The sequence below is a fragment of the Balaenoptera ricei genome, chromosome 8, assembly GCF_028023285.1.
Source record: "Balaenoptera ricei isolate mBalRic1 chromosome 8, mBalRic1.hap2, whole genome shotgun sequence".
NCBI classification, from domain to species: domain Eukaryota; kingdom Metazoa; phylum Chordata; class Mammalia; order Artiodactyla; family Balaenopteridae; genus Balaenoptera; species Balaenoptera ricei.
This window is the reverse complement of record NC_082646.1, coordinates 62,981,300-63,007,447: the sequence shown is the minus strand read 5'-3', so window position 1 is coordinate 63,007,447 and position 26,148 is coordinate 62,981,300. Positions and strand designations below refer to the sequence as shown.

Below are 26,148 nucleotides of genomic sequence, written 5' to 3'. Positions count from 1 at the left end.
TATCCCTCACCCAGCTTCAGGTCTGTGGCTTTTTCAGAAGACAGTTGCTTGGAAATAAAAAAACAGAGCAAACTCAAGTTAAGAAAATACAAAAAGGCTAAGTATAATCTATTTCCCTTATAGGTACAGATAAAATTGTAATAATAAATGCAGACTCCTTTCTAAAAATTCATTTTACAGTTTTGCAAGATGTGAAAGTTCTGGAGAGTAGCTGCACAGCAATGTGAATATACTTATTAACATTACTGAACTGTATATTTTAAAATAGTTAAGATGGTAAATTCTGTGTTATGTGTGTTTTACCATAATTTTTAGGACAGTGCAAAGAAAAAAACACAATAGGTCTTAGACTATTTCAACAAATAAAATTCAAGTCTTTTCTCCTTGGGGTGAAGGGGAAATGCTCTGTAGCTATTTAACAATAAACCACAAGGAAAGTATGCAAAATTTGGAATTTCTTTTTGGAGCATGGAATTGGTTATCCATTGTGATTAACCATGGTAATACATAATCTTTTAAAGTATGGGCATACCTCGTTTTATTGTGCTTTCCTTTATTGCGCTTCGCAGATAATTGTGTTTGTTTTGTTTTGTTTACAAATTGAGGGTTTGTGACAGCCCTGCATCAAGCAAGTCTATCAGCACCATTTTCCAACAGCATTTGCTCACTTTGTGTCTCTGTGTCACATTGTGGTGATTCTTACAATATTTTGAACTTTTTCATTATTATTATATTTGTATGATGACCTGTGATCTTTGATGTTATTATTGTAATTGGTTTTTTAGACATAATGCTGTTGCACACTTAATAGACTACAGTAAGTATAAACCTAACGTTTAAATACACTGGGAAACCAAAAACTCTACTTGCTTTGTTGTGGTGTTCTGGAACCGAGCCCTCAATATCTCTGAGGTTTGCCTGTAATATATGTTCATTAAGGAAAATTTGAGTACAGAAAAATAAGCAAAAGAAAAAAAAATCACATATAATCCTACTACCAAGACATCACTGGTGTGAATATTCTCATACGTTTCCTTCTGATCTTTTGATAGATTTGGATTGTCTTTACATATATATGTACCAATAATACTGTGCCTCCAATTTTGTACCCTGCTTTCGACACTCAGTGTTATATCTCAAGCTTCAGTTGACCCACTACCTCTCTAGTCCCTTGAGTATAATTTATTGAGGCATTCTTCTATTGTTGGTCATTTATGGTTATTTCCATTTCTTTGCTTGTTTTTGTTTTTGTTTTTTTACTATTTTTTTAATAAAATATATGTAATGTAAAATTCACCATTTTAGCCATCCTTAAGTGTACTGTCTACTTCCACAATTTTTCATCACTCCAAACAGAGACTGTGCCCATTAAGCAGTAACTCCCCATTTCCTCCTCCCACCGCTGGTTACCTCTAATCTATTTTCTGTCTATGAATTTGCTTATTGTAGATATTTTATATAAATGGAATCACATACAATGTTTATCCTTTTGTGTCTGACTTATTTTACTTAGTGTAATATTTCCAAGGTGCCTGCACGTTGTAGCGTGTATCAGAACTTCATTACTCTTATGACTGAATAACATTTCATTGGAGGGATAGACCCCATTTTGTTTATCCATGCTTCTGTTTCCGGACACTTGGGTTGTTTACACCTTTTGGCTATTTGTGAATAATGCTGCTGTGAGCATTGGTATACAAGTGTGTGGTTAGTCTCTGTTTTTATTCTTTAGGAGTATGTACCTAAGAATGGAATTGCTGTGTCATATGGTAATTCCACATTTAACTTTTTGAGGGATTGCCAAACTCTTTGCTTCTTTAATTATAAATAACACTTAAATGAGTATCTGTATGCATGAAGCTTTTTTTTTTTTAACTTTGGGTTTATTTATTTATTTATTTATTTATTTTTATGGCTGTGTTGGGTCTTCATTTCTGTACGAGGGCTTTCTCTAGTTGCGGCAAGTGGGGGCCACTCTTCATCGCGGTGCGCAGGCCTCTCATTATCGCGGTCTCTCTTGTTGCGGAGCACAGGCTCCAGATGCGCAGGCTCAGTAATTGTGGCTCACGGGCCTAGTTGCTCCGCGGCATGTGGGATCTTCCCAGACCAGGGCTCGAACCCGTGTCCCCTGCATTGGCAGGCAGATTCTCAACCACTGCGCCACCAGGGAAGCCCTGCATGAAGCTTTTTTGATATTTTTACTCCTTCTTTAAATTCCTTAAGGTGAAATTAATGGGTTAAATTGTGTGACAGTTAGAGACATCATGCCAAATGCTGTCCAGAAGGGTTGAACCTCTTTTGCTGCTGCCACAAGTGTCTGAGAATGCCCTTGTCACCAAACCAGCGTTGCATCAGATGTTTCACTGTTTTGAATCTTGGAGAAGAGATGTTTCCCATCTCTGATGGAACCATAATCTGGCTGCAGAGTGGCTTCGCTGATGTAGCTCCCAATCACCAGCCCTGAGCCCTTCTTTTTCCCATTCTCCTTGTCCCTGATGCCGACCCTCCCAGTATTCAGGTCCTATCAGATCTGACTTCCTTTCACCCCATCTGCCCAGCAAAGATGAGGGCTATCTGGTGTATGAGATATTCTCTAGCTCTGGGACTCGCCCTGCCATGTCGCCTCCTCTATAGAAGACCTAAGGCCTCTGTGGTACCTTCCCACTTTGGCTGATTCTCACGTCTTTTCTGTCTTTTCCTCCTGCTCTTCTCTCCCAGTTCTACAGTGAGTCGGGCATGCCCACCAAACACCTCTCGGACAGTGTGTGTGCCGTGTGTGGGCAGCAGATCTTTGTGGATGTCAGTGAAGAGGGCATCATCGAGAACACGTATAGGCTGTCTTGCAATCATGTGTATCCTGCCTGGAGCTCCTGGGGCACGTCTCTCTTGCCACGTGCACACTCCAGTCAGGGAGGGAAGGGGGTGGTCATGACCCTGGGCGTGCTGTCCAGACCTTTGAGGGTAGGGGAGTCACAAGAAGCAGACATTTGGGTGATGTCCTCTGCTAGGGAAGCCGACCCCCAGGAGTAGAAACGGCTGCCTCCTTTGCTCCTTCTCACAGACGGGAGCCACTCTTACACGTAGCCTGGCTGGATCAGAAAGGAGCCTGCAGCTGCACTAGCTGCCCCAGGACTGGGTCAGTCACAGGGGAGGAACATCCTCTAACTGGCTCCCTCAGTTTCAGAATCAAATCTGCCTGAATAGCACTTGTGACATTTACCATGTCCTTACTCAGCTCCCATTCAATGCCATGTGTTATCTCCGTTTTGCCCCATAACAGCCCTGTAAGGCAGAGTTCATTATCCTCACTTCACGTATGACGAAGCAGGGTCAGAGAGAAGGGACTTGCCCAAGATTATACAACTGATAAGAGGTGAAGCCAGGATTTGAACCTTCCTCCAGAGCTAGGGCCTGGGCACCTTGAAGACCGGCATGGGGCTGGAGTGCCATCCTGGCCGCCCACCATTTCCCTTGACCAGTGGTGCTCAGATTCCACGAGTTCTGCATCCGCGGCTGGTGCATTGTGGGAAAGAAGCAGACGTGTCCCTACTGCAAAGAGAAGGTAGACCTCAAGAGGATGTTCAGCAACCCGTATCCTTTGTTTGGGTTCTTTTTGGGAGTGGGCAGTGGTAAGAAAGTACTGGCCTGCAGTTGGGTGGGTCTTGGGGCCCTCTGTCCTGCCCCCAGCCTGGCTGCTGCCCACCAGTCCATGCGGCTTGTGGTCTCGGGAAGTGGGTGGGATGTGGGGCAGGACCAGCAGCTCAGCTTCTCCTCTTGGTTCAGGACTCCTCAAGGGTAAATCGGTGGTGATAGCAGCTACCATTTACTGCTTGCTTACTATGTGCCTGGCACTGTGCTAAGTGCTTTACTTGTATTAGCTCACTTGATTCTCTAGAGCTTTATGACCTGGGTAATATTATCCTCTTTTTACCAGTGAAACAGTTTAAAGATTGAATAATTTGTTCAAGGTGATATAGCTAATGGGTAGTGCCTTACCTGTGACAGGCAGGGCTGGAGACCAGCTCTGTGCCTGTGCAGGGCCTGCAAGGTACAGGGATGGCAGGGGCCCCTGTCCCCATCCACCTGAACACAGGACCTGTGCTCCTCTGAGCTGCCCCTCCCTACCTGACCAGCCCTCCCCACTTTGCCTTCAGCCTCCGCTTCCTCCCCGCAGCCTGTCTGTCAGAAAGTGCCCAGCCACTTCTTCGGCCACCCCCACCCCCCGCCCCCATTTCCCCTGGGATCCAGAGACTTCTCCCAGCTGCCCTTCCTCTCTGCGCCAGGGTTCCCTGTCCCCTGGACACTAGCTGGGCCGTGCGGGGCCACTGTGTTCCGCTTTAAGGTTCCTTGCTTGGTTCTTCCAGGGTCTAGTTCAGGAACAGTTTAGTAACTCCATGGTCAAGCTGAGGGTTGGGGCTTCCCTTAGTTCTCAGGACTGGGCCCGGCTGTGCTTTCTGATGCCTTCAGAGGGATTCCCCATAGTCTCATGAGGTTCAACCTGTGCTTTCCCCGGAGCTGGCTTCCCAGGCTCCCTCTCCATGTCTTGCCCGGCAGTTAGCTGTAAAGTGAAAGGAAGGGACTTATCTCCAGGGGCCGCTTGGCCTCAGTAGGGCCTGGTGCTCAGTGCCCTTGGGTGGGGATTCCTTAGAGCCTTTGCCTGGGGTTATCCCCTATGACCAGCCTCTTGCTCTGCCCCCTCATGCCTCTGTCCCGAGACTCAATCCCTTCCTTGACCTAGAAAACCTCCCATTTTGGACATTGCAAGAACCTTTGGGTTACCTTATCCCACTCCTCGCCTCCCTGAAGCCATCATCACCCATAATCTACAGCAGTCTCGGGCATACTGGCGGTCCAATCTTAGAAGGTTGTGCGGAGCCCTGTCTGCATGTTGGTCATGGAGAGCTTAGTTTCACCCCTCCACCCTCTCCCGCATCTGTCCGATCTTCTGCACTGGTCCCCTCTGCCCTCCTGCCCCCATTCTCTGGGTTTAACCCTGCATTCCAACATAGAGAGGCTGGGTGGGGCTTTCTAGAAAGCAGCTTCCTTTCTTTGTAGGCCCATTTCTGTGGAGCATCTGGAAAGTGTAGGCAGACCCTCTCACCCATCCCCTAGACCAACCTTAGCAACTCAAACACGTAACCTCTTTTCTTTGACGCCATGACAGCTGGGAGAGGCCTCATGTCATGTACGGGCAACTGCTGGACTGGCTTCGATACTTGGTAGCCTGGCAGCCTGTCATCATTGGCCTGGTGCAAGGCATCAACTATATCCTGGGCCTGGAATAGTCAGGAAGAAGAGCATCCACCCACCATGGACCTCAGGGCACTCTCCTCCCTGCCCTCCAAGACCTCCTGGGTGGGAAAGACTCAAAGGGGCACTCAGGCCACTCAGGACCCCTCCGGCTGTGTCCGGGCTGGGGAGGGATATGATGGAGAGCCAGCAGGTGGGGTTGTCAGCAGTGGGGGGCTTTTTAAAAGAAAACTATTTTGATGAATATATTTAAAAACCTTTTTTATTGTGGAGCATAGGAATTGCCCCAATTCCTCCAGGCCTCAGCCTCCCTGCTTGAGCAGGGCAGGAGCAGAGCCACAACATTTTTGGTGTAAAGGAGCCACCTCTTCTCTGGCTGAGAGCCCCAGCCCACCTCCTTCCATATGTGGGGCTTGAGCCTGGTACACTCAGTGTGGAAGAGCCAGGGAGCTCCGGCCAGTGCCACTGATGAGCACTGAGGGGTGAGGTGCCCTCCGTCCTCCCTGGCTAAGGCCACAGGTGGGCGTTGTCTGACTCCGTCTTCCCTGTTGGGGGCCGTAGGCTGGTGGAGACAAGTGGAACCTTGTCATAACTTTTGCAGCAAGGGAAGCTCTAGGACCTCGGAATTCACCGGGGATTTGTGTGGGGGTGACCAGAGCTGTAGCAGCTTGGGGAACCTGCCACTAAACGGGGCTGTACTCAGCCAAGAACAGAGACCATCTATACATAGTTGGGCCACAGGAGTTACTGCTGGCAGCGGTGATTGAGGGCCGCTTGTGCAAGCTGATCCTCTGCCCAGAAGTGGTGACACGTGCTGAAGGCCACTGCCACATCACTTCCTTCCCTGAAAGCCGGAGTGAGAGCGCGCGCGCGTGTGTGTGCGTGCGTGCATGTGTGTGTGTGTGCGGTAGAAGAACTATGACAGATGTGAGACTTCTTCCTGTGGTCAGACATTGTTCCCTTGAAGCTGCCAGGGGATTCCCAGCCCAAGGAATATCCTCATGTCAGCCTTGTCATCCATGAGTCCTGCCTGGGCCTGGCAACACTAGTGGTGAGGTGGGTGGGAAGAGGGTCAGGCCCAGGTAAGTACGGGTTCTGAAAAGGGGTTCCAGGTAGGCCCCAGCTCTGGTCCTAGGAGTTTTGAAGGAAGTGGGAGGGCAAACGTGGGCCTTCCATGCTGGGTTCCTAGGGAATATGGCCCTTCAAGTGCAGTAAGAACCAAGCAGGATCTTGTCATCCATTCTGAATAAAGCTCCGTGAGCTGGGTTGGAAAGCTGAACATCCATCTTGCTTTTCTTCATCACACCTCTTTCCCTGCAGTCCCCGGGGGTGCCTGGCCCTTGCTGCCTCTTGCTCTTCCCTTTTGAGAGCCGCGGCCTGGGGGTGGTTGGCCCTGCCCAACATCCCTGAGCAAGGTGGAATGCCAGGCTTTCTTCCTGTAGCAGAAGGTGCCCTGCGCCATCGCTGGGTGACTGTCCTCACCACCTGAGGTCAGTGCCCTGCCACCACCACCCCTCTCGCGGGTCACTCTCAGCTTTGGCTTCTCTTACCCAGCTGTGGCTTCCGAGGTCCCCATGCCAGTGGGCTCATCCTCAGAGAGTGGAATGGCGACAGAGAGCATCCTTTCACTTTTGTTCCCCCTACCCCTGCATCAGGCTCATGTGAGAACTGAGGCCAGGCTGTCCAAGGCTGTCTCTTCATACTTCAACAGTCCTGAGTCCCATGACCTCCCAGCAGCCCGCCTCTGGCCTTGGTTACACTCACAGGTAGAGTCCTGCCTCCTCTCCCTCGCATCCCCACCCCCTTCCCCAAAAGACTGTGTCTCTGAAGTCCTGGGCAGCCTTGCCTCCTGACCTAACTGCTGGAGACACTGGTGTTCCTAAGGAGGAGTTTCTCTGCATCTAACAGCACAGAAGCTCCTGGAGCAGGCGGTGGGGGAGGAACTGGGAAGATGAAAATGTCAGCTAGAGCCCTGGAGAAGAGGAGTTGACTTTTAGTCTCCACGTCTAATTGGGAATGAGTCTGGTTTTTATACATACACAGGTACACGCACACGACATGCACACAAAACCCTTGGGATTACAGCAGTGTTCTGACACATCTTCCAAACCTAATTCCACCTCCTGGCCTCCCTGGCTCTGTCCCTAGCCTCCCATCCTCCTGATCCCAGACACAGGTCTGGTCCTTCACAGTTGCTCGAGCCAGTGCTGGGTACGCTCCCTCTTACCCTGGGAAGCGCCCTCTCCTCCCCTTAGGTCCAGCACTCCAGCTTGTGTTCCAAGTGCTCGTCTTGTCTGAGAGGTTCCTGCCCACGAGGCCTGGAGGTGCTCTCAGTGTAGCTCCCATGGTGTGGCTCACGTGGGGCCAGACGCAGCTGAGCTGAGCTGTGGAGCTCCGAAAAGGGGGGATTCCGGAAAGGAGGGTTTTTCAGGGCTTCCTGCGAGCCAGGTAGGGGGAATCTAGACTTCCTGGTGAACTTAGATCTGTAGCTCTGGCCAAGGGGCTGGGAGGACAGAAGTGAGAAGGATTCATGGGAGTGATGGGTGGTTGTTGGGTTGGTGGTTGAAGGGAGGTGGGGAGCCTGAGAACGGCCAGGATGTGGATGGGCTGGTGTGACACTGAGTCTGAAATAGAGTGATCCAGCTTGGGGTCTCCAGTGACTAGGAGAGTTGTCCTTTTGAATATGGTGTGGCTGTGAAGGAAGAAGCAGGAAGCGTGTTCACGTAGAAGAGCGAAGGTGGACACCAAAGTCCTGACCGTTGGCTGGGATGGAAGAATTCATGTGTGAGAGACTCCTTCGTTGGTTCATGCCCTGTGTGCCCCTGGGAGGGTGGGCCTGAGGAAGGTTAAAGACCCCAGGCTGATACCATCTGGAGAGCGGGGGGCCTGGGAGCTAGCAAGAAGGTTCCTGGCCACTGTGAACTCCGGCTCAGGAAGAGGCGCAGTGTGCAGGAACCTTAAGGACTGGGCTCAGACTGCTGTCATGTATGTGTGCCTTCTCTTGGTAGCCAGAGCCTGCTCTAGATTCCCTGGTTAAATAAAAATGAAAGTGAAGTAGAAGGGAGAGGGCAGTGCTTTCCCAGAAGGATTTCACTCTATGTCCTGCCCTTCCCAGAACCAGCTCTGGCAGAGGAGAGAACTTTACCTCCCTTTGTGACTAGGTAAGTCCCTGGTCCTCTTTGGGCGTCAGTTTCCATGCCTGTAATGAAGGGGTTAGATTGGACTAGTAACCAGTATAATGTTGATGGTAATAAGAGCTGGGGTGGGGATCCCCGGCTTTGTTTCTAGGGGCTGGAAGAGCTGTATCCTACGCCCGATGCCAGTCCTCCAGTAGTTGTCAGTTGGGACAGGTGGACAGGACAGAGTAAATAGCAGTGCCTGGCAGCCCACTGAAAAATCAGAGGTAGGGAGGGGCTGTGCAGTCCACAGGAAGAAGGCCACACGTATGCCTGGGATCTAAGCAAGCCACTCAGAAGACGTGGGAGAAGCAGTTTTCACCATCTCCTCCCCCGCCTCCCCCACAGAGGAGGAAGTTGTCACAGATATATAGATCCAGGCGCGCCAGCTCCTGACACACGCATCACGACCATGAGACAGAACTGGATTCCAGGTAGGACCTGGGGCTGTGCATGTGCGGGTGGAGGGGTGGGGTGCAGCCTGAGACCAGAGTGGAGCCATGTGGCTGGCCCTGAGCCTTACCCCCAGGTGGGCTCCCCTCAGCTGCTGTGCTGTTGCTTTCGGCCTCTGCCCGGATGCTGTGGCTCTGGCTCCAGTCCAAGGTCTCCCTGTGCTCCATTCAAAAAGGGCTAAGAGGTGGGGCTTGAGGGGTCCTTCTGCCTCTCCCGTTCCCTGGGCAGAGCCCAAGAATCTCTGCCAGACTTACATCCTGGCAGCAACTCCCTCTCTAGCCAAGATCCGAGCTAGGATGCTGAGCAATCCCCAGAGGTCAGACAGCTGCTGACCTCTGTGACTGTCCTTTCTTCAGACCCCAGCCCTCTTTGGGCCCTGCTCCTCTGTGCGCACATCGTCTCCCACCTGGCCAGAGCCACACCTGTGCCTCAGGCCACTACAGCTGCCACTGCCTCAGCTGGGATTGCAAAGGACACCTGCCCCTCCCGGCCCCCAGCACTCCCGACAGCTAAGCAGTGCCCAGCATTGGAGGTGACCTGGCCGGAAGTGGAAGTCTCACTGAGTAAGGAGCCATTCTGATGGGAGCCCAGGAGGGCACAGTGGTCAGAGGGCGGGCTGAGGGCACGGAGGCACCAAGGGTGGGGCTGGCTTCTGAGCACCTGTCCCCCAACCTTCTGTCATGTAGCCCACCACCAACCAGGTCAGCTTGGCTGAGCACTGACTTCTCCCTCTCCCCGTCAGCATCACCAGTGTGGCGTGGCACAGGGCTCAGCTCGCAGCTCCCATGATGCTCCCTGTCAAAGGGGGCGGAGAGGATTCAGACAGAAGGAACAGTCAGTGGACTCCCAGAGCCTTGACTGCAGTGGCTGCAAGCCCAGCCTCTCCTCCCAGAGCCCACTTGCCCTCTGGCCTCCTCAGAGGAGCGGTGGCCTACTGGTGCTGTCTCCTCAGCCAGGGCTCCTAGAGTCACTGGAGCTGGGTGCTAGAAAGGGTCATTCTGAAGAAGAAAGCTCAGGAGTCAAGGACCTAGACCAAGGACCCGTCCCCAAATTCCTCTTACTCAGCCGGGGTCCCCTGGTAGATGACCGCACTTCCCCTTAACAGACTCTCCACTCCAGGTTCCTGAATCATGGCATCTGGGAAGCTGGGCAGGGTGGGCAGGCCACAGCATGGCAGAGGGGAGGGTCTGCTGTACAGACGGGTTAACAGCCACACGTGTCCCTAGATGGAACGCTGACCTTGTCCTGTACCGCCTGCAGCCGCTTCCCCCACTTCAGCATCCTTTACTGGCTGGGCAACAGCTCCTTCATTGAGCACCTCCCGGGCCGGCTGCGGGAGGGCAGCACCAGGTGAGGGGCGCGGCGGTGAGGCCGGTGGGAGGGAGGCCTCCTCCTACGGTCCTCTCATGGCGGTTCCTTCTCTTCTGCTCCAGGCGGGAGCACAGGGGCACGAGGACCCAGCTGTGGAGGGCCTTGGTGCTGGAGGAGCTCAGCCCAGCCCTGCGAGACACCAACTTCTCCTGTGTTTTCTCGGATCCTGGGCAGACTGCCCAGCGTCACCTCGTCCTGGCCCAGCTCTGGGTGAGGAACCCGAGGGAGGGACTCCAGGGACGGGAGGAGCTCTGCTCTGGCATGGGGAGGAAAGGGTGGGCTCTGTCCACAGCAGCCTCCAGCTAATGCCCACCAATTCCCCGAGCCTGAGGCGGAAACTAAAAGGAACAGGATTCAGGCAGGGGAGGCATGGCCTGGAGGAAAGTGACAAGGGATGTCACTCCCACCTTGGCCCTGATCCTTGTTTGCTTCATTCCCCCAGGCTGGGCTGAAGAAAAGCGTGCCCCCCGACACAAGAAGCCCCATCCTCCAGCAAGTCCCCTCAGCCTCACCATCCTGATAATGAACCCCAAGCTCCAAAGCCTGGTTGAAATGCCACCTCTTCATTGAGGTATACACGCTCTCAGCCCAGGCCACATTCTGCATCGACTTGTATTTGTTTCCTTTAATGGACTGTCCCAGGGAAGGTATGCGGGGAGAGGCTGCTTCTGACCCATAGCTGTATCTCTGTCACCCCAGCAAGACCTACGACGGGTGCTCATAAATGATCTTCAGTGGTGGCGTTCTGATGTGTGCCCAGTCATTTATCCTTTAGGCCATCATTCTACTCACAGAACGTGGCCTGAGGAGGGAGTATGGGAAGAGGAGAGAGAATGCCACTCAGAAGGTAAAGACAAAACCAGATTCAGGGGACGCAGGCCCTCAGAAGACAAGAGGCCGGCCCATAATGTTCCTCAGGAGCAGAGGCCAGAAATGGAGTGTGGGAAGATCCTGTGGCCTGAGAAAGGCCAGGAGAAGGGATTTGAGAGAAGGTATGTGGGCCTGGAGTCTCCACAGGGACAAAGGTACGCTGCTCTAATACGCCCACGTTTCCCTGCTCTTCCCACACAGATCAAGGCATCTCAGCATTCAAGGGAGAAAAATAGACTTTATTTACAAGTAATAACATTTAGAAAAGATCCATCCCTGGCCCTTAAAAACCTTCCCATCACTCCAAATCCCACCCCAGTGAAATCTGGGGAAGGAAGGCGATGAGCTGCCACTGAAGGCTGCCCCCCCCCCCCCCCGAGGCACAGGGCCCATTTCTCCTGGAAAAGAGCATCCTTTGGGCAACTGTGCCCTTGGGTGGATGGGAGCACCTGGGGGGTGGGGCGCTCCCACTAGGTCAATGCCCAGTCCTGGACTTCAAAAGCAAGGGCCCTTGCTCGGCCCAGCCACCGGGAGAAGCAGGGACCAGGGCCTGCTCCTCCAATGGTCCCTTCTAGATCCAGAGGCTGAGAGGAGGACTGACTGGGCCCAAGGACCCAGCCACTCAAAGCCAGCCCCAAATCTGGTTGTGATGGTGATGGAGAAGTGACTGCTCTAAGAAAACATCAGGAGGCGAGGCAGGGAGAGGGCCCAGACTATCCAGGCTCCGGGCCAACTCTTGAGGACACACCTGTTCACCTGACGAAGGTCCGGGTACCAGGCCGGGGTGTGGGCAGGCGTCACTGTCTATAGGGGTTTGGCCACTGTTGGCCTGGGAGCTGAGAGAAGGCACTGAAAGGGACAGAAAAAGAAGGACCAGGCGAGGGCAGCATCAAGGACACAGGTGGGGCCACTCACTGGTACCGGCTCTTTAGTGCTTTGCCTGGAAGAGAGAGAGACAGTCACTCAGTGGAGGAGACTCGGTGCCAGGCTGCACCAGTGGGCTGGGGAAACCCCCCCGCCCCCCAACACCCAGACTAGGGTCCCCTCCTTGGTGTGGCCCTGGACCCATCTACCTTCAGGTTACCAGTGGCTGGCTGTACCTGAGCAGCTCTGGGTGCTCTCTGGAGAAATGGAGTCGTGTCCTCTCCTCGGTAAGGAGCCAGGCCAGGAGCACCTGCTCTCAGCCCCCACCCTCCAGCGGCCTACCTCAGCCCTGCCTGGAAGCAGCCCCCGGGGTGGCTGGCGGGAGGTGCCCATGCTCCTACCAGGTTCCTAAGAGCTGAACCCTCTCCCTTCCCTGTCAGTGCCTCCACCTTGCCCTTGGCCCGAGGGGTGGCAGTGGCGGCAGCGATGGCAGCGGCAGTGGCGGCACTGGCTGTGGTGGTGGCGATGCGAGGAGAGCGGCGGGTCCCACTGCGGGGGTTGGGGGAGGCCTTGGATGGGGCTTTCTTCGAGGCTGCCCTCCGCAGAAGGCTATTCCCGAGCTTCTTGGGTGTGTTGAGGATGCTGAAGGCCATCGACTGGCGGCGGTCAGCCTGTAGGGAGGGGCTGTCAAACTGGGGGCGCCACTGGCCTCCCAGGCCAACCTGCTGCTCCAGGGCTCTGCCAGCGAGGCCCCTCCAGGGTCTCCCTTCAGCCCCTGACTAACCTGTTTAACAACAGCTGGAGCTGCTTTCTTCTGGGCCTCGGTAGTGCTCTGTCTGCGCCCTTCATGTCGGTCCCGGGGAGTCATGGGGCGTGGGAAACAGGTGGTGGCTTTCTTAGACTATGGGGAAGAGGACAGTTAAGCTGACAGCTCAAGAGGACAAGTGGACCGTGTCCAACCAGCACCCGTCCCCCTTCTGAGCCGGGAGCCTCCCCGCTAATCAACTTTGCGAACGTGGTGGCTGCTGGAAAAGACATGGGAGCCGACGTCACCCACCTCGGGGGTGCCAGGGCCCTGATGGGGCTCTGAGGAGACCCGTTTGCGCTGCTGCCGGGTGGTGATGCCAGCACCCTCAGCTATCTGGGTTGGCTGCATGCTGGCTCGGCGCAGGGTCTCCCGGGGGTCACCGGTTTTTATCTCCTCATCTGTGATGGTAGGCAGGCTCAGGGAAGGCTGCGTGGGGTAGAAGAAGTGTTCGGTGGAGCCAAGCTGTTTGGAGACGGAGCAGGACCGCCCCAGAACTCTCTTCACTGGCCTACCAGGTGGAGCAGCTAAAGCCTTCCTATCGCAAAAAGCTCCCCGCCTACGCCCTGCACGATGGCCGCAAAGAGCAGTCCCAAGAGATCTCTCCAAGCTCCTGCCCACCCACAGGACCTTCACCCCTGAGCTCCCTCCCTGCCAACTATTTGACTGGAAGCAGGTCACCCTCCTCGGCAGGCCAGGGCACTGGGGTGGGATGACAAGGGAGGAAGAGGTGAGCCGGCACAGGCAGGTCCATGGCAGGGGACCCCAAAGCTCACCCTGGACTCCAGGGGGTAGCAGGTCTTTAAGTGCGGGGGGCACACTCGATTGCGCTGCTGCAACTCTGCAATGCGGTTCCAGTCATCCAGCTGCTCAGGCTCATCCTGGCAAGTGCCCATGTAGAAGCTGTTCCTGCCTGTGGAGGGCGAGGAAATTGGAGCAAGTGGGGCTGGAAGGCCAGGAGGAGAGGGTGGAGGTAGCATCCCACCAGCCTTTGCTGCCACCACTCCCGTCCACCTAGCCCTTGGACTTCAAGCCTAGCACCCCAGAGTCCTGCTCTGCTCTGTGCTGCAGATACAGGCTCGGGGCTCACAGACCATCTCTACCCTGGGGACTGGCTCACTGCTTCCTCCCTGGGGTCATATGCAGAGGCTGTGACACCAAGAGAAACTAATGGAGGGCCAGGAATCAACACCCAGCATGGTCCCTGAAGGCAAGAGCCTCCGAAAAGAATCTGAGGGTAGCTCCCAGGCCAGTCTGGCCTCTCTGGCAGCCCCTTCCCACCTGAGAAGGGGCCTGGAGGACTCCTGACAGCAGCTGGGCAGCACTCGTGTGCTGGGAATCCCAGGCCCGTCGTGTGTGTGTTTCTGGTTTACAGCCTGGCTGAGAATGACATCAGTGTTATTGCCCAGCACAGCCCCTTGATGAACAACAGGCAAGGCCCTCAGACTGCAGGGAGCAGAGGCAGGTGAGGTGCTGGGCGGCGGCCAGGAAGCCAGCCTTGGGTTTTTAAAAGCTTGTCCCTTCCCTGTGCCAGGATCTGCTTCCAGTCTAATCTTTGGGTGTGTTGAGTCCCCACAGTCCCCTCACCTGGAGGGGCCCCACTGGACACCCCAGCCTGGGAGCGGCGAGCAGAGCTGCGAGTGGTGGGCCGGTAGCCAGGCAGGCTTAGCAGAGCTGAGTTGCCGTCATCGGGAGAGCCCAGGCGAGCTAGAGACTGGGTGGAGGAGGCAGCTCTCGGGCCGGCCTGGGAAGCAGGGGCAGACTGTGTGCTATAGAAGGAGGAGTTGGCGCTGTCTGGCTCCTCCACATCTAGCTTCTGGAAGAGAGGATGCACCTGTTGTAGTAGGGATGGGGGCCCTGACACCCCATCAAGAAGCCTCCCATTCCCCTTCCCAAAGCGCCTCAGACCCCACGGCTGCACGTGTCCACGCTGCTTTGCATAGGGTCCTTAGCTGCACTTCTGCAAGAAATGGGCCTTGTGGCCAGAATCCCACACAAGGTGCTGAGGCTGTCAAGACTCTTTTCTGTCCATTTTTCCATTGAGTCTATTAACAGTGCTTTGAGGGAGGGAAGGCAGAATGCACCAGACCATTTTAGAAGTGAGGTGCAGAAGTGAGGTGCAAAGGAATGAAGTGACTGACCCAAAGGGCACAAAGCAAGGAAGCAGCAGAGCTGGGGCTGGAACCCACGTCTCCTGAGCTTGTCGGGCTCATCCCACAGTGTCCTTCTGCCCAAGCGTGCCAGGGCCCTGACCATCTTTTAGAACTTCTCCAGCTTCTCCCCAGCAGAAGTGCCCCCCCTCCTCTCCTCCCCAACCTCCTAGTGCTATGGAAACAAGGACCAGAGCCCCCAGCCAGGCAGGCAGCCCACTGGGCAACCACAACGCATCTCGGCTACCCAAGGGTGTACCCAGGGGTGTGCGGGGAGGCACGGGCTGGACTGCAACTTCTCCACGTTGTCTCCCTTGAGCCTACACGGGGTCACTACTGTACACGGAGAGGACGGCAGCCTTAGAGTCAGTGGACAGGCAGCCGAGTCCAGCCCTGCCCCTTTCTACAAGAGGCCTAAGCAAGTCACCGCCCTTAAGCTTTCCCATCTGTGGGTATGGACTGGTCAGCCCTGCCTGCTTCTTGAGGCTGTTCTGAGGACCCGACGGAAAGATGCCCTTGAGAGGAAGCAAGCATTGCTACCCTGCAGCCCCACTCGCAGCAGCCTGACCTTGGTCATGGTGATGTTGATGATTTGCGTGGTGCGCCGACGAGAGGAGCGGGTCTTCCGGCCTGAGTCCAGGAAGACATCCCCCAAGGAGTCCAGGCTGCTCTCCAGGGGGGGCTGACCCCGAGCGGGGATGGGGGTGAAGTAGAGACTCTCCAGGGATTCTACCTTGGGGGGCAGACGCTGGGAGATGGGCGAGGCTGGCTCTCCAGGGATGCTGGTGCCATCTGGCTGGGTACGAGGCAACTTGCTGTGGAGAAAACATCTGCTGAGGTGCCATTCCTGGGGCTACAAGGCATTTTGTCCATCCCTTTGCTCCAAAGCAACCAGGTCCTACATTTGTTATTACAAGAAGACCAGGTCAAGCACCCCACCCTCTCTGATTTCTCAGAGGTATCAAGGAGAGTCCTTGACCTTGGCCTTCCATCCATTCTCCATCCCTGGTGAGCCTATCCACTCCATGGCTCTCTGAACTCAATACTGGCAATTCCCAAACCCTGCTCCCCAGACCCATAATATCCACAGCCCCAGACCTCCCCCGTGGATTCCACAACGAACGTGTCCCAAACCAAGTCCATTGTCCGTTCCTCCTCCTGTATCTCCTATTTCAGCAAATAGGAGCTGGGAGGGGCAGCCTCCACCCAAGCCCCCAGCCACGAACACAGGCACAATCCTACCTCTTCCCTCTCCTGCCAAACCCAATCCTCAAGTCTCCTGATAGCTCTCCTAACCACACCATACTCCACTCTCACGCCCCTCCCTGCCTGCCTCGTCCCCTCTCACCTACACTTACAACAGCCTCTGAGAGACACAGAGTGGGGACAAGCAAGGACTCGAGCCAGGCTGCCCAGGTTCAAGCCTAGCCATGCCATTGTGGCACCTTGGGCAAGTGACCGCCCCTCTGCCCCAGTTTCATCTGTGAAAGGAGATAATCATAGACTCTTCCTCAGAGTTGTTAAGGGATAAATGAATTAATATTTTTCAGGTGTTTATAACAGTGTCTGACACACCTAAGTGTTTAACATTTATAAAAACACATTTATTGTTTTTATTAAAGTCTCAGTTTTGCCCTATCAGGATAGGCTTTCTAAGATGCAAACCTGACCATGTGCTCCTCAACACACGTGCTCACTCCCCACTCAGTGGGGAGTCCAGCTGGTCCTCGGGGACTTGGGCCCGAGCCCTTCCAACTTCATGTTCCAGCCCATCCAGGCTCTTTCTCGGCCTCTGCTCTCACCACTCTCCTCCGTCCATCAGACACACCCCTACGGCTTCTTTCAAGACTCAGAGCAGGAGTGACAGCCTCCATGAAGCCTTTTCTGACCACTCATTTTTATTTACTCCCACTGTGCTATATACAAACATCTGGCCTAATACCTCTAATACTTTCTTTATTCTTCTCTAAGAATAAGCTTCCAGAGGGCAAAGGGTTCACGTCTTATTTATCTCACAGCCCCAGTGCCCAGGATACAGCCTGACAGAACAGTGGGCGCTCAATGGACAACAGACAGAGGGAGGAAGGGTGCCTCCTGACCTGGTGATAGTGAGTGGGGTCCCCTCCTCACAGCTCAGATCCAGGCTGTCAATGCTCAAGTCCAGCTGAGGCTTAGCCTGGGACTCCCGGCTCTTTAAGGCGTCAGTCGCCACCTGGAACTTGCCCAGGTCCCGAAGCTGCTGGTCAGCATGGGCAACCTGGGAAGGAGAGGGCCGAGGGAGAGTGAAGGGAGGCTTAAGCAGGGGTGGCTGAGGAGAGGAGAGCACGGGGCCCAGCATGACAGAGGTGAGGGCGTCAGTGCAGCCAGAGCCCTACCTGTGCCTCCAGGCTGCACACCTGGGCGGTGAGGTGACGGCAGGTCTGCTCGGCCTCCCTGGTCTTCAGCCCAGCCTGCTGCAGCTCCCGGCCCAGCCGATCCGCTTCAGCCCGCAGCTCCTTGTTCTCTGTCTGCAGCTGCTCCAGGCCCCGCAGCTGCTCCTGCAGCTCTTGGTTCTGCTGCTTCTTGGCATCATAATGAGTCTTGGCCTTCTCCATCTGGGTGGGCAGAAGGGCAGGTGGGTGGGTGGGGCTGGAGTGGGGTGGGCCAGGTGGGCAGGACCAGGCTCCTCACCTGCAGCTTGTAGTGCTCAGCCGCCTGCTCCTTCTGGCTCAGCTGGGCCTGCAGCTCGTTCAGCTGGGCCTGGAGGCGCTGGGCCTCTTGCTGGCTCTCACCTCCCTGGGCCTGGAAAGCACGAGAAAGGCTGATCAGGGCTGCTGGTCTGTTTGCTCCACCCGAATCCATAGCCTCCTGGGCTCCATGGATGTTTTCAGACTCCTGCCTATCCTCTCAGGACACACAAAAAGACCTTTTACCCCCTCCCAACTCCAGCCTACCAAAACCACACACCCCTCGAAGTGCACCTTCTCTAGGAGCTTTTCCTATCCAGCTAATGCCATTTCTGGAAGAGTTCTGGCAGCCTGCGTTTGCCTTCTGAGACCAGGCACAAACCATCTCACTCTCTCTCCATGAGTACAGTCTCCCCGAGGAGGAAGGGCACGGATCCCCAGGGAACACCAGGGTGCAGAGCATGGAGCTGGGCACACAGCATGTGTGCTGAGGACACATGAATTCATTTCTCCTCAAAACCACTCTGGGAACTAACTATCTCCACTTCAGAGATGAAGAAACTGAGCTCAGAGCTTGAAAGCAAATTGACCAGGATCACAGTAACTAAACAGCAGAGTTAAGACTTGAACCTTGGTCCACCTGACTCCAAAGCCTGTGTGGGTTCATTTATGATGCCGGCACTGCCTCCTATCCAGACCATAGACTCCTTGGGAGCAGGGCCTGTGGCAGATTCTCTGTCCACCTACAACACCAGCAAATACTACGTCTGTAGCAGGCACTGGACAGGGCCATCCAGCCTTACCTCTCCACATCTCCCAGCACCAGGAAGGCCCCTAAGAAGAGTGTAATAAGCATCTGTTTATCACGTAACTGTGACATGGTGTGGAGTACATGGCAGTGAGCTGGGGAAACAAAGCTCTGACCTCCCACCAACTCCTGTGACCCTCCCAGGGCCACTGGTGCCAAACTCCTTTGCCCCTAACTAAAAGCTGTGAAGCCTAGAGCTGCAAAAAAGCAAATATTAAACCAAAGAAGGTGACATCGCTGAAAGCATTAAGAATATTAAATTGCATTGTAATATTAAACGTTACTGACGCTCCTCCCTGAGATTTAGCAGTGCAACCCAATTGAACTTTCTGCAATGATGGAAATGTTCTGATTTGCCCTGTCCAGTACGGCAGCCACTAGCCACACACGGCTACTGAGCAGCGGAATTGTGGCTAGTGCAACTGAGAAACTGAATTTTAAATTTAATTTCAATTTAAATAACCACACATGGCTAGTGGCTACTGTAGCAGACAGTGAAGGTCTTCGGGTTGGGAGCCACTCTGGTCCTCCCTCGAGAGCTCCCAGAGGCACAGGCAGGGCTCCTGAGGCTGCCAGGCTCCAGGGTGCCCCAACCCAGGGGCTTAGCACCTTGCCTCCCCGCTCGACCTGAGGCCAGCAGAGGGCAGGCCCATCCCCAAGCTGTCCCACCTTCAGCTTCTGCTGCTGCACCTTGCTGGCTTGGTCATGGTCAGCTAGCTTCTTACTCAGTTCTTCCACCTGGGGCAGGGAGGGAAAAGCAGAAGACAAGACTCAGGAGGCCTTCCCCTAATGTCCAGACAAATTACGGGGTTCTCCCCACACCAGTCCCCAGTGTTCCTGGAAGAAGAAACTCAGGTCCTTTCTCTGGCCTCTAATTAGGGAACGGCCTGCTGCCCAGGCTGGTCAGCAGGACGTGAGTGATGTGACCCAACTCAAGTGCTGCCAGAGCCACCTGCCTGTGCTCACCTCCAACCTCTGCCTGCAGAGACAGAGACAGCAGAGCCGATTGAGGAGCTGACACCTCACCATGCCCTACTGCCGCTGCCGTTCCCAGGCCCAACCTTCTCGGGCGGGACAGGACCAGGGGACCCAGTCTACCACTCCAGCAGACGTACTCAATGAAAACCCATCCCCGCTCCTCCCAGAAACGGCCAGAGCAAAATCCAGATGCTCAGACCTCTTCCCAATATCCACAAGCCGTTAGGGTTGGCGCTAGCGGTGTGGCTGCTGTGATTAGCACTGGAGGTCAGGCTGCTGGAATAGGAGAGCAGGGGCGGCACACGTACTCCAAGCCCACCCCACTCCCACAGAGAGGAAGAGTGAAGGGAGGGAGGGGACGAGAGGGAGCATAACAGCCACAAACACTCCTGGCTCTCCCAGGCATTCCAGGAGCTCCAGCGTGATCAGCAAAGGCGAGAGGCAAGGGCTCCATTGCTAACTGTTTGCTATTCGGTTTGACCTTCCCCATCATCTCAGGCTCCTCGGAGGAGGTGATGGGAGGAGAGAAGGGCCAACTCAGCAGGCCTGAGGCGACAGGGTAGGAGGAGTGGTGGAAAGGGTGCTCCCACTAAATACCAGTTCGATAGCTTTGACGTCTAGGGCAGCACAGAGATCCTTGTGAGGGCGAGGCAGCCAGACCTCACCTCCTCTGTCTTGTGGAAGCCCCTCCTGCTCCTCTCAATCTTGGCCTTCCTGCTCCCAGACATCTCTATTTCATGCTCGGGGTTAAAACCCCAGAAGGTGATGGGCAGGCGTCCTGAGCTCACAACCCCCCTAATCTGTGGGGACCTCCTGCACATCATCTTTCTGGTTTCTGTGGGAAAGAAGAGGCCTGTGTTAAACAAGGCCTGTGGGCATCCTGCGAGTCCCCACAGTTGAGTACCCAAACTCGGAGCAGGACTTGGAGGTTTGGGAATCCCAAGAGCAGTCTGTCACTGGATCTGGTATGGGAAAGATGAAGCCTACCCTTACCCCTCATCCCTGACAAGCGATGAAAGCACAGAAGAAAAGTGGAGAGGCCGACCTGGGATGCGTGTGGATGAGGCCTGAGAGAGACCCTAGCACACCGCACTCTGGGGCGGCCTGGGCCTGGGTTCCACGGCTTGACCCTGCCCCCTTCACAAACAGTTCACAACAGGAGCCAGCGGAGGCAAGCTGCAGCCGGGGTCATGCACCGAGACCAGTCACCGCTTAAGGAGCCAGCATTTAGCGAGGACCTCAGGCATTACCTGCTTAGTTTGCTCTCTCTGAAATAACTCTAGCTGCTCCACCTGTGCATGGGAAGGAGCAATGGAGACAGCGTGAGATAGGGGCCAAAGAGGCACCGGCCCTGGTGCCAGGCTGACCTCACTGAGGCTCGAATCTTCCTCCCATGGAACTAGACGTCTAAAAATTTTTGTAAATGCTAGCTTGGCTCATTCTAGTTGCCGGTGGTTCTCGGGGCCTCCACTGCCAAGTGCGCCTCCTCACGACTGTGTGCCTCAATGGGCTGATGGCCTTTGCAGCCTGACTCTCCAGGGACAGAGGCTTCAGAGAAGAAGAGGCTATTGGTATTTTCTGTAGGCCAACGGGGGGCAACAGACTTGTACTCTACCAGCCACCTCTCTTCCTCTGCCACCCAGTGAGTGTTGGGAGACAAGACACTCTAATCAGTGGGAGCCGGAGGCCCAGGAGTGCAGAGGGACAATGTCCCCCTCTCGCAAGTCTGCTCTCTGGGGGCGTGCTTGAGCTGGGTGCCTCACCTGGGCAGTGAGTTTCTGCCTCTCCTCCTGGAAACGCTGCCTCTCCTCCAGGACCTTGACCTTGGCACCCTCGTACTTGGCAGTCATCACCTCCAGCTCCCGGGCAGTACTCTGTGCTTCCCGCTGCATCTCGGCCAGACGGGTCTCAGCCTCAGCACGCACAGCTGCCAGCTCTTGGCCGTACTTCTCCCGGGCCTGGTCCAGCTCCACTTCCAGAAACTGCCGGCCGAGGTTGGCCCGCTCGCCCAGCCCCCGGTTCTCCTCCGCCAGCAGGCCATGAGCCTTCTTCAGCATGCTCAGCTGCTCTGCGTAGCTGGCCTTCTCTGCCCGCAGCTGCTGGGCTGCTCGCTCCTGCTCCGCCACCTTCTGCCGCAGGGGCACCAGCTCCCCGAGCTCGCGCTGGGCCCGCAGCAGCTCCGCCCGCAGCCCACCAGCTGCCTGCTTGCTCTGCTCCAGCTCCTCTCGATGGCGTTTCTCAGTGGCTGCCTGCTCAGCCTGCAGCTGCTGGCACAGGTGCTTAGCGGGCAGCAGCTCGCTCACCAGGGCCTGCGTGCTAGTGTGCTCAAGCTGCAGGGAAGAGAGGGCCTGCTCCTTCTGGAAGAACTTCTCCTGCCAGGCCTTCAACTCTTGGCCCAGCTCTTCTGCTCGCTCTGCCTGCGAGGCCAGCTCCTGCCTCAGGCTCTCGGAAGCCACCCGCTGTTTCTCCGCCTCCTCCCGGAGGGTCTGGACCTCCTCCCGCAGAGCAGAACTGCGTTCTGCAGCCCTGGCGCTGCTGCTGGCCGTCTCTGCCTGGAGCAGACGCAGCCTCTCTTCCACCTTCTGGCTCTTCTCTGACTCGGCAATAACCAGCCGCTTCAACTCCTTGCTCTCGCCTTCCTTCTCCAGCACCTGGCGGTTCAGGATGGACACCTCCTCCTCCAAGCTGCTGATGAGGCTGTTTTTCCTCTCAGCCTCCTGCTGACTCCGGGCCACCTGTGCCTTCCACCCATCCTCAGCCTTGCTGTGCTCTTGGACCTTGGTGCGGAGGGTGGCCAGCTCCCTCTGGGCTGAGGCTAAGGTGTCCTGACCGCTCCCCAGCTCCTGGGCCTTCTGCTCTAACTGGCCCCGCAAAGTCTCCAGAGCACCGGCCCGCTCCGCGTGGGAGGTGCGCTCAGCCTCGAGGCTGCGCTCCAGGCTGGAGGCCTTCTCCTGGTACTCGCGGACCTGCTGCTCCAGCCTGCTCACCTCTGCCCGCAGAGCCTCCAGCTCCGGGCCTTTTTGCTCTGTCTTTCCAGTAGCCTCAGACTGGGCTCCCGACCCGGAAGCGTCTTCTCGGCTGGCCATCCCTAGAGACTGTGGGCACTCCTCCTCTTTCTTGGCCAGCTGTTCCTTCAGTCGCTCCATGGTTTGCTGAAGCTCCTTCAGCTCTGCCCCCTGGGCTGCCTCCTGCCCACGAAGCTTGGCCAGCTCCTGATCCTTCCCCTCCTTTTCCATCAGGGCGTGGGCCAGTGCCTCCTGCAAGGCGGCAAACTCCACACGCTGCTCATTGAGGGCATTCTGCAGCCGCATCTCAAGCTCTGCCTTGGCGGCCTTCTCCAGGGCAAGGTCGGCTTGGGCCCGGCCCCGCTCCTGGGTCAGCCGTGCCACCTCCCTCTCCTGCTGCCCACGCTCCTCCTGCTGCTGCCCCTGGCTCTCCATCAGCGCGGCCCGCAGCCTCTCCAGCTCACTGCCCATTTGCTCTGCCTCACGCTCCATGGCCTGCAGTGCAGCCTGCGTGCTGCAGAACGGGCGTCCCTGATGCTCTTTCAGCCACTCCGACTCTCTGTCTCCTGCCCTGGGCGGCTCCTTGAGTAGCTCCTGGGAGGCCGTCTCCTGCTGCTCACCCGCCTTGCGCACCAAGGCCTCCAGGCGGGCCACCTCCTTGCTGGTAGCAGCCATCTTCTCCTGCAGAGCAGATAGGTCGTCTGCGAGCTTCTGGGCCCTGACCTCCTTCTCCTGGACCTGCTGCAGGGCCCTGGCCAGGCTGGCGTGAAGCTGAGCAAGCTCACTCTGCTGCCGGCCGATCTGGAGCTCACTGTGGGCCTCTATCCCTGCCACCTTCTCCTTTGCCTCCTGCAGCTCCTGGCGGGCCTTCTCGCATTCCTCCTTCAGGGTCATCAGCTGTTCCTGGAATATGGCGCCATACTGCGCCTCCTCTTGCTGGCTGTCCTCGTACCGCTCACGCCAGGTGGCCACCTCCTTGGCAAGCTGCTCACACTCACTCTCGGCCTCGCGCTGGGAGGCTATGGCCTCGGCCAGCTCCTGCCGCAGGGCTTCTGTCTTGGCCTGATGGGCCTCCCCGAGCTGCTGTAATCGGGCCTCCAGCCCCCTGCGCCCAGCCTTCTCTTCTTCCAGCTCCTTCTGTTCCTGCCTGTGCTGCTCCACCAGGCTCCGGGTCTCTGCCTCCAGCCTGGAGATGCATCGCTGCTGCTCTGCCAGGATGTCTGCAGCCCTGCGCTTCTCCTCTTCCAGGCTGCCCTTGGTGACCTTCAAGGACTCCTCAAGGGCCCGGACCTGCTCCTGGAGCTGGGCCTTCTCCTGGGCCACCGTTTCTCTCTCGGTTGCTTTTTGCTGCTCAGACCTCAGCTGGGCCTTCAGCTCTGCCACCTGGGCCTGCACCTCACACCGCTCCTGGTGAGCTGCCTCAACATGGGCATGGAGTTCCTCCACCTTCTGGCTCAGCTCTGCCTTCTCCCGCCGGGCCTGTGTCACCGAGGTCTGGGCACTGTCCCGGGCTTCACTAGCAGCCTGAAGCTGCTGTTGCAGGACCTCCAGCTTGGCGGCCTTCTCCTTCTCCAACACCTCCAGCTGCTGGAGGGCTACATCCCTCTCCCGTAAAGAGGCCTCCCGCTCCTCAGCCGCAGTGGCCAGTTGCTGGGTGTAGTCTCGCCGGGTGGCCTTCTGCTCCTTGGCGGCCTCTTCCAACTGCTGTTCCTTCTGCTTCAGGCTGCTGCTCAGCTGCTCCACCTGCTGGCGGAGGCTCTGGGAGGCCTGTTCTTGCTGCTGGAGGGTCTGCGCGAGCTGCGCCTGCTCTGTTTGGGCCTGCTGCTTTAGGCCAGCCAGTTCTTGATCCCGCTGCTGGACGGTGGCATTGAGGGTGGCGAGCTCGGAGGTCATCGTGGCCACCTGGGCAGACAGCCGGGCCCCCTGAGCCTGAGAGGCCTGCTCCAGCTCTTCCTTGGCCTGGCCAAGGTGGGACAGGGAGCCCTGCAGCTCGGCAATCAGGCTGGTCAACTGCTGCTTTTCTTCTTCAAAGTGGCTCCGCTCGGCAAGCAGCTTGGCTTCCCGCTGGCCAAGCTCAGTCTCCAGCACCTCCACTCTGGCTTGGAGCTGGGTGTTGTCTGCACCGAGAGTGGCTGCCTCTTGCTTGAGAGTTTCCAGCTGGTGAGATAAAGAGACAAACGGGGCTCAGCACGACTCCTCGGTCCCCCTGGCCCCTCTGGGGACTGAGGACCGCCAGGAACCTGAACATGGCGAACATGGGTCTGCAGCAATCCCAGCACACAGGTCTCACCCCTGCCCCTGAGATCCTACCTGCAAGACGTCACCCAGCACCTCGCCCTTCTCCCGGGGTGGGTTCTCCCGCAGCTGGGCCAAATGTTCTTCCAGCTGTGAAAGTTTTCCCTGAAGGATTTCATTCTTCTCTTCAAGGCATTTCTGAGAGTAAACAAGAGCCCCATGTTTACAGAAGTGGAACAGGCACCGGATTACCACACAAACCCTTCTGAACATCAACAAAACATAAGACCTTATTACCTTATTACCAACATCTCCTTTTGCCCTGACCTAGGGGAAAACTTGCAGAAACCAAGGACCTGGGACCATGAGAGACCTGACTTTCTAGCCCTAGTACCAGGGCTCAGTTAAGTCAAGTGACCTGCTCATTTCTTCTCCAAGGCTGCTGAGTTTACTCCAGATTTCCTCACTGTATGCCCTTCCTCAGTCATGTCTTGGCTCTCAGATAATCCAAAAACCCACCAGCTTAAAAATATCCCAACAGTCTTAGCATCAACAGCAGCAGCATCCCCTGGTCCCCTGCCCCACTTTACGCCGCTGTTCACTAAGTACCTACAATGGGCCAGGCACTGTGCTGGGTACCTCTCTGAATTTCTAACCTACCCAACAGATCTGGGAGGTAGCTACTACCATCCCTTTTTTTTTTTTCTGAAGCTCAGAAGTTAAGTGCCTTGCCCCCGGGCTACATGGTTATTAATAAGTGGCAGAGCTGGATTCTTAGTAGCAATAAAAGTAACAGCAACTAATTCACTGAGAGCTCACTTAGCACCAGACAATGTGTGTTCAGTGCTCTATATGCATTATCTTACAACGGATGATGAGGCAGCTACCCATTCTTTTTCCCATTTTAGGAAAAGGATGCCTAGAAAGAAGTCAAGTAACTTGTCCAAGAGCCACACCTTGTAAACAGCAGAGACAGGATTCATAGGTGTACTGGCCTGAAGCCCATTACAGCACACAATTAAGCCTTGAAAAGTAGTCAGCATAATTCCCAAAGGCCCCAAAGAATAGAGCGGTAAACAGAATTCAGCTTTGAGTGTGTGGTCAAGACTGTGGCCCTGACTTCCCGAAGCAGAGGGTTACCTTGTCCTGCAGGGCTGTGCCGAGCTCCTTCTCCAGATGGGTCTGCTTCTCCACCCACTCCTGAGTGGCCTGGCTGTGCTCTTCTGTCAGTTCATTGAGGGCCCCCTGTAGTTGCTGCAGGTGACTGGCAAACTCCCGCAGCTGAGACAGACAAGAGGGAACGCCCATCACCCAGGGTCAAAACTGCCACCACCACTGCTATCTGTCCCCTGAGCCCAGGCCCTGGACGGCTCCCATTATCCTTCCAACCTTCCTCAAACCAATCGCAACTATTCACGTCTCTGACTCAGGACTACAAATCAAAACTTAGGGCCACCAGCCGGTCCCTGGCAGCAGCCAATTACAGAATGAGGACATTCTCCTCAACCCTCTTTGGG

At 55.7% G+C, this 26,148-nt stretch overlaps 3 protein-coding genes across 9 annotated transcripts in view; 2 read left to right on the top strand and 1 right to left on the bottom strand.

Moving 5' to 3' along the window:
* RNF121 (ring finger protein 121) overlaps positions 1-6,523 on the top strand; it is an 84,938-nt gene extending 78,415 nt beyond the window's left edge. For both annotated transcript variants that reach the window (XM_059930902.1, XM_059930901.1), the window contains 3 exons: positions 2,719-2,852; positions 3,490-3,591; positions 5,165-6,523. In XM_059930902.1, the coding sequence (XP_059786885.1) occupies positions 2,719-2,852; positions 3,490-3,591; positions 5,165-5,285 (357 nt within the window). In that variant the 3' untranslated portion in view covers positions 5,286-6,523. The remainder of the gene's footprint in view (positions 1-2,718; positions 2,853-3,489; positions 3,592-5,164) is intronic.
* Positions 6,524-8,418: 1,895 nt separating this feature from the next.
* Positions 8,419-10,995, top strand: IL18BP (interleukin 18 binding protein). The gene is given in 6 exon segments (XM_059930903.1): positions 8,419-8,860; positions 9,236-9,442; positions 10,106-10,229; positions 10,313-10,460; positions 10,693-10,701; positions 10,703-10,995. Coding segments are annotated over 6 exon segments (609 nt in total). The 5' UTR covers positions 8,419-8,838; the 3' UTR covers positions 10,802-10,995.
* Positions 10,996-11,338: 343 nt separating this feature from the next.
* The window catches only part of NUMA1 (nuclear mitotic apparatus protein 1), a 76,615-nt gene continuing 61,805 nt past the window's right edge, over positions 11,339-26,148 (bottom strand). For 4 of the 6 annotated variants that reach the window (XM_059930895.1, XM_059930897.1, XM_059930896.1 and 1 more), the window contains exons 12-26: positions 25,772-25,912; positions 24,707-24,829; positions 21,155-24,553; positions 20,642-20,683; positions 19,083-19,151; positions 17,610-17,720; positions 17,315-17,533; positions 17,039-17,196; positions 15,508-15,754; positions 14,377-14,605; positions 13,566-13,702; positions 13,042-13,218; positions 12,769-12,885; positions 12,434-12,655; positions 11,339-12,060 (exon numbers count right to left, since the gene is read on the bottom strand). In XM_059930895.1, coding sequence (XP_059786878.1) covers positions 12,049-12,060; positions 12,434-12,655; positions 12,769-12,885; positions 13,042-13,218; positions 13,566-13,702; positions 14,377-14,605; positions 15,508-15,754; positions 17,039-17,196; positions 17,315-17,533; positions 17,610-17,720; positions 19,083-19,151; positions 20,642-20,683; positions 21,155-24,553; positions 24,707-24,829; positions 25,772-25,912 — 5,403 coding nt within the window. In that variant the 3' untranslated portion in view covers positions 11,339-12,048. The remainder of the gene's footprint in view (positions 12,061-12,433; positions 12,656-12,768; positions 12,886-13,041; positions 13,219-13,565; positions 13,703-14,376; positions 14,606-15,507; positions 15,755-17,038; positions 17,197-17,314; positions 17,534-17,609; positions 17,721-19,082; positions 19,152-20,641; positions 20,684-21,154; positions 24,554-24,706; positions 24,830-25,771; positions 25,913-26,148) is intronic. The other 2 variants (XM_059930900.1, XM_059930898.1) reach the window with 2 other exon arrangements.